Below are 6,503 nucleotides of genomic sequence, written 5' to 3'. Positions count from 1 at the left end.
TCCAGGCCCCTTCACTCTGTCCAGTGTCTGAGGGGCTGACAGTGCACTGGGCTCCATCTTCCGGCCAGTCTGGACCTCCAGGCCCCTTCACTCTGCTCAGTGTCTGAATTCACCTTCACATTGTGCCCTGTCCACTGAGAGGGCCTCCAGACCGTGTCAAGAGACTCACTGCTCGGCGGTCAGGTGGGTCCAGCTGGGTTCAGCTGTGCCTGAAGTCAATTTCCACTCCATCCACTCCCGGAAGACTTCATCTCTAAGCAGCTCAGAAGGCTGTGGTGCTCTCTCCTCAGCCTCCACTCCCTGCACCCCCAGCCTCACTTCAGTTTGTACATCCATCTCCCATGTAGCAGCGAGACACAACCCCATCATCAGGTGGAGGCAAAACCACCTCCCTGGTTCTGGCCGATGCACACCTCTTAAACCGACGCACGTTCCCCCTCCATGCTATTCTCTGCAGCGGCTCATACCCCGAGACCTCTGTCTTGTGTTATTTGCAGGCTCTCTGTCTTGACCTGGTGCAGCCATGGGACTATCAAATTGAGTCTGAGATGCTGCCAGTGCTACCAGCATGTAGAAGCCACCACTGCAGCCTGCCAGGAGGCTCTGGGCTCCAGCTTCTTGCTGCTGGCTTACTGGGTGGCCCGAAACTATAGGTTCAGGATGCTAGTGTCAGGGCCACCTCTTACGGCTTCAGGGAGGAGTGCAGATCAGAGAAGGAACCCGCTGTCCCTCCCAGACCCTTCCTGATCCCTGGTGTCTCCAGCTTAGACCCTGTCTGTCCACCAGTGTAGAACCTGTCCCGCTGGCTGTGTGCCCCAGTTCCGTGTGTCTCCTCATCATCGGATGTCGAGCACAGAGGGTGGGATCCTAACAAGGTGGGGCTGGTGACAGAACCTGGAAGGATCCTATCTGGGCTCCCAGCAAGTCTCCAAGGCCAGCCCAGTGGCCGAGCACAGGACTGGGGCTGAAGACCCTGGGGTCATGCTGTGTTTACAGAAAGGTGTGCCTATGAGGGGCTTTGGGAGAGCAGGGGCTGCTCTGCTCCCTCCACCAAGATCCCAGCCCTGCTCTTCCCAGGTCAGATGCTCCAAGGCCTCCAGCGAATGTGGCCGGGCAGGGGAACGCATGTTTGGCAGAAGGTCAGCTTGAGTAGTGACGAGCGAAGGCCATTGTCCCTCTCCCCTTCTGCTAGAACCCAACATCTGGGCAGGAGCAGACCGCTGGGATAGAGCTATGGACCTGGATACAGAAGGCGAAAGAGGCGGGTGAGAATGCCACGCCATCACACTGGCCCTGGTGCAGGGGGGGCCTTCTGGAGGCCAAGCAAGAAGGGCACGAGGAGGGGAGAGGTTCCCCTTCTTCTTGTCCCACATGTATCTCGCTGTGCAGCCAAGGGTAGCCCGCTTGCCTTCTCTGGTGCCTGTGCTCTTCCTCTTCAACGTATGTTTGCTGTCAGCCTCCCAAGGCTGCTAGGCAACTCCCATCAGCTGTGGCGAGAGCTATGGCGGGGAGCGCCTCTCTCCTCTGCCCTCCCTTCCCCACCAGGTTTGGTTTCCATAACAACCCCAGAAGGTGGGAGGCTGTGCTAACTAGCAGGTGCCCAGCTGGGAGGGGGGGGGCATGGGAGAAGCTGTGGCTGCAGAGTCAAAAGCTGAGCCTGGGGCTTCCCAGGACTGTCTTTAACCCCCAGTGCCACCTTTTAATGGGGCAGGATGGGGGGCTGGTCAGGCTGAAACCTGGTCAGATTTGCGGGTGTCTCTCTTGTCCATCCTAAGGTTAGGCTTCAGTCCCAGCTTTGCCGTGGACTCATTCTGTAATGTTGAGTAGGTGCTAGGGTCTCCCCAAGCCTCAGTTTCTCCATCTGAAAAATGGGGAGCTGTAGGGAAGTATGAGCAAGTGGAAGCTTCTTATCACTAAAGACTTCTCTTATCTCAAGAACATCTATGCTGTTGTTACGTCCCATGGAGTCGAACCCAGCCATAGCTGGCCCTCCGGCAGTAAATCGTGTAGGAAGATTGCCCGTCTTTCTCCCATGGAGCAGAGGGTGAGTTTGAGCTGCATGTCTTTGGGTTAGCAGCGCACGTCCTTACCACTAAGCTATCAGAGCTCCCTGTAAAACGTCTACAGGCAACTGCATTTCCAAGGCAGGAATAAGTTGGTTTTCATAATCAAAAGCAGAGACCACTATCAATCAAAGCCACCACGAGCAGAAGGCCCAGTGCTCTAAGGGGTCTATGCGGCCTGACAGGGAGTGTGAGTGCCATTTGTGGGGAGTACACGTCCTGCTCTGTCCCTTCCGGTTCAAAGGTTAAGCACGCTGGAAGAAGTCATAGATCCTTTGTGATATTGTGAGGGGGAAAGGCTTCCCGTGGGATGTCAGGATTTCACAGAGAGTGGAAATGAGACTGGGGTTCTCCCACAGGACTGGACAAGAGGACCTGCACAGGGTCAGAGTCAAACAGAACACACTCTGGAGACACAGCCTGGCTCCATGTCGACCAGGGCCAGGCGATGCCTTGGAGCCTGGCTGAGGCCCTGGGACCCCGGAGCATCTTCACGGTGACACAAGTTCCCCTCAGGTCCCAGGATGGGAGGGTGGAATGTCACAGGCCATACAACTGTCCACTCTTTTGTCCAAAGCCCCCTGTCAATGACACTGGTCCTCGAGTCTCAGGAAGCATGGGCCTTCCACAACAAGGAGCACCCCCCAGAGCCTCCACCCACCAACCCGGCAACTGGACTCCATTTCCAAACTGCCACAACCTCTTGGCTCTGACAAGAACGCCTTCTCTCTCCCCAACCTCAGAGAGGTCTTCCCACTCCATGTTCTCAGCTGATGATCTGGTTGCTCCTTTCACGGAGAAAATAGAAGCAATCAGAAGAGAGCTTCCTTCTCTCATCACCCGCTCTCAATCTCCCTTCATCTTCATGAGAAAGTCAGCCCGCCTTCCCTGTGCCTCGGGCCCACCCTCCTCGGCCCGCTCAAGGACTCTGCTCCCGCAACTCCTGCTCCTCTCTGCACCATCAAGCTTTCCTTGATACCGTATCATCTCATCCTTCAGCAAAGACACCTTCCTTCTTCCAAAGTGTTCCCGTGGCCTCATAGTCCCCTCTGGCCACAGCCTTATCTTCTGTCTGGTTTTACAGCCTACTGTATCTCTGCTTCTCCCATACTCTCTTCTCGCTGTTAGGTGTTGTGTAATTGACTACCGATTTATAGCGACCCTAGGAATAACAGCTCTGAAGCTGCCCTATCCCGAGCCAACTCACCATTTCTGACACACCTGACCCCATTGCCGCATCACTGTGTCAATCCATCTCATCCGGGGGCTTCCTCTCTTGCGCTGTCCCTCCATTCTTCCAAGCATGATGTCCTTCTCTAAGGACCAGGTCTCTCCTGGCCACATGCCCAAAGTATATGAGATGGAGCTTCAAAATCTTTGCCTCCAAGGAGCAGCCTGATTTCACCCTCTCCAGGACAGATCTGTTTGTTCTCTTGGCAGTCCATGGTATATTTAATACTCTTCTCTAGCACCACAGCTCAAGATATCAGTTACTCTTTTTATCATCCTTAATCACTGTCCAACTTTCAGATGAGACCATGGCCCAGATCAAGAGCACCTTGGTTCCTCTTTAATTAGGTATATGCCCCACTGTTCACCTGGAACCACTATTGTTGAAGTTACACGTGACCATGATGTTGTCAGTTCAAATGGTCCATTCCCAGTCTTCACTTTACTCCACTTCTTTGGGGTAATCTTAGAGTTGGACCATATTCCCCAGTCAGCTTTGGAACACCACTCTCTCCTGGTCTTCCTCTAGCCTTGCTGGCAAGTTCTTTTCAGTCTTCTCCACTTGTCCTTCTTCGCCTTCCTGACCTTGAGATGGTACAGGCTCCCCCAGTGAATTCTCCACATTACTTCTTTATCCAGCTTCATTCACTAGGAGGAAATGCACCCAGACTCCTCGCTTTAAATACCATCTGCATCCTGATGGCTTCTACCTTCCTATCTCTGGCTTCGACCTCTGTTCTAAACGCCAGACTGTAAAATCCAGTTGTCTTAGTCAATATTGATCCCTCCTTTCAATGATGTGAAGGGACTGATCCCATGCATTAAAACAGAACATATCCCAGATCAAACGCTGGATTCTCCTCCTTCCTCAGCCAAGCTCCTGCCTCTGTTCTTGTCCATTTCAGAAAATGTTGGGGAACGCCTGCCACCCACCTGCTCAAGTCAAACACTGCCACGGGATCGCTGTCAGACCTTCAGTGTGCAATCCAGAATCTGGGCCTCCACCTGGACCCTCCTCTCAGCCAGCATCTCCATCCTTCAGTGTGCAATCCAGAGTCTAGGCCTCACCTCCTCCACCTGGACCCTCCTCTCGGCCCAGCATCCCCATCTTCTAGCTACTAAAACAGCTTCACCCCAGCCTGTGAGCATCAACTCTTCCCCCCGCAGTCTAGGCTCTTTAAGAACGCATGTCAGAGCGTGGCTCTTGTCACACTTAGATCTAGGATCCGATCCCCAGCCCCCCACTGCTCCACCTTCACCTTCCACACCCTTCCTCCTGCTCAGTCAGCTGTGGCCAGGCCTCTCTCTATTCTGGATGCGGACAGTGGGCACTTCTCCCTAAGCTTCGGTCTCCCATCTGTAAACGGAGGCCTGGGATCCGCTCACACACAGCCTGTCTGGACACTGAGGTTCTGGGGCATCTTTTAACCACCTGGTCTTCCACTTGGGAAGTTCTCTATCACACAGTTTGGCTTCCCCCTTCCTCCTCGCTCCCTTACAGCACGGCTGAGCTCAGGCCTACTCACGGAGGCGACAGTTAAGCAAACCCCTGGTCGTGAAGAGGTGGATTCAGTGAATCCGAGGACCCTAGGAGTAGGAGCTGAAAGCAGCAAGCTGAGTGCAGCCTTTCACAGAGGAGACTTGGGGGGCCGTGAACCCTCACCCGGTCCTGCTCCCTACACAGGTTCAGCATTCAGTCCTGCACCATTCAACTCTCAGAAAGGTCTTTACGGCAGGACCCCAAATGTCATCCCCCCGGAGCCCTCAGCTCCAGCCTCTCAGCCGGGTCTCTTCAGGGGCAAGGAAGGGGACCTCAGCCAGCCTGGGACCTCAGTGACTTTCTGGTGGGCTCACAATTTTCTCATCTGTGAAATGGGAATGAGTGACTGGCGTCCAGCCGATCTCTCTGGGAGGATGAGGTGGAAATGATAAGGTGCTTTCGGATGTGACACTCCGAGTGGAGACTGTGGACGGGCTGATGGCACGAGTCTTTGGGACTGCCTGCTTCCTGCTCCAGGCTCCTTCTCGTCACTGAGATTTCAGCCTCAGCCTTCTGGAATCAGGTCACCGTTGACAGTGATCCAGGGATTTCAGGTTGTAATATTGGCTTCTCTTGGTGGAAAGGGCAGAGGATGCTAAACTAGAATCTTAATGATGGCCCTCGAGCACAGGGCGGCCGTGCTGCCCCAGATGCGCCAGTGGCCCTGACCACCGTGGCCCGCCTGAGCTATTTTGGACTCCTCTCTGCCCTCCAGATGCGCCAAGGGCCTCCACCCTCTGTCTCCGGCCACAGCGGTGAGAGGGGCTGCGGAGAGCAGAGCTGCACATGGCCACGGAGTGGGGAGGGCCCAGCAGCCCTGGACCAGGGATGGGTGGGGGCGTGTGAGTGAACACCCCACAGCATGAGAATCGCAGCACAAGGCAGGTACTTACGCCATGACAATCACACTGAAGTCCAGCCAGTTCCATGGGTCCCGAAGGAAGGTGAACGCATGCAGGCAGAAGCCTCGAGCCAGAATCTTGACCAGAGACTCAAAGGTGTAAATGGCGGTGAAGGTGTACCTGGGAGGGGGCGGGGAGAGGGAGATCAAGGGCCTCAGATCAGGAAACCCTGGGCAGGGACCCCCACTGGGCAGGACCCCCCCCACTGGTCAGGACTGGGGGTGACAAAGGAGCAGTGGGACTGGACCAAGGATCCCTTAGGTAAGGAGTCCTGGGCCTGGACACAGTCTTCTTCCAGGGTGACGTCTGGGACCTGGCATGGAAAGGAAGGGAGGGGCGAGCTGGAGGAGGGGCCGTAAGATACTCACTCGACGTATTTGGTCCAGGGCGGAGGGTCGTGCTGGGCCATGAACACACAGTTGGTCAGGATCGTGCACATGATGAGCATGCTGAAGAGCGTGGCGGGGTCAAGGAGCGTCCACGCTGCAGAGGCTGACCACCGCCCTCACCCCAGATCCGCCACTGACAGCCTCAAGGGCAACCCAAGAGTCCACGCTGCAGAGGCTGGTCACCGCCCTCACCCCAGATCAACCACTGACAGGCTCAAGGGCAACCCAAGAGTCCACGGTGCGGGGCTGGTCACCGCCCTCACCCCAGATCCACCACTGACAGCCTCAAGGGCAACCCAAGAGTCCATGGTGTGGGGCTGACCACCGCCCTCACCCCAGATCAACCACTAACAGACTCAAGGGCAACCCAAGAGTCCAT

At 55.6% G+C, this 6,503-nt stretch overlaps 1 protein-coding gene across 6 annotated transcripts in view; it reads right to left on the bottom strand.

Annotated features, from left to right (window-relative positions):
• The window catches only part of SCN5A (sodium channel, voltage-gated, type V, alpha subunit), a 99,885-nt gene that overhangs the window by 80,099 nt on the left and 13,283 nt on the right, over nucleotides 1-6,503 (bottom strand). For all 6 annotated transcript variants that reach the window (XM_006890588.1, XM_006890584.1, XM_006890586.1 and 3 more), the window contains exons 3-4: nucleotides 6,104-6,193; nucleotides 5,727-5,855 (exon numbers count right to left, since the gene is read on the bottom strand). In XM_006890588.1, coding sequence (XP_006890650.1) covers nucleotides 5,727-5,855; nucleotides 6,104-6,193 — 219 coding nt within the window. The remainder of the gene's footprint in view (nucleotides 1-5,726; nucleotides 5,856-6,103; nucleotides 6,194-6,503) is intronic.

The sequence above is a fragment of the Elephantulus edwardii genome, unplaced genomic scaffold, assembly GCF_000299155.1.
Source record: "Elephantulus edwardii isolate Elephantulus edwardi_28Jun2011 unplaced genomic scaffold, EleEdw1.0 scaffold00091, whole genome shotgun sequence".
NCBI lineage: Eukaryota > Metazoa > Chordata > Mammalia > Macroscelidea > Macroscelididae > Elephantulus > Elephantulus edwardii.
Note: the sequence above shows the minus strand (reverse complement) of the source record. Positions and strands in the feature narration are given on the sequence as shown.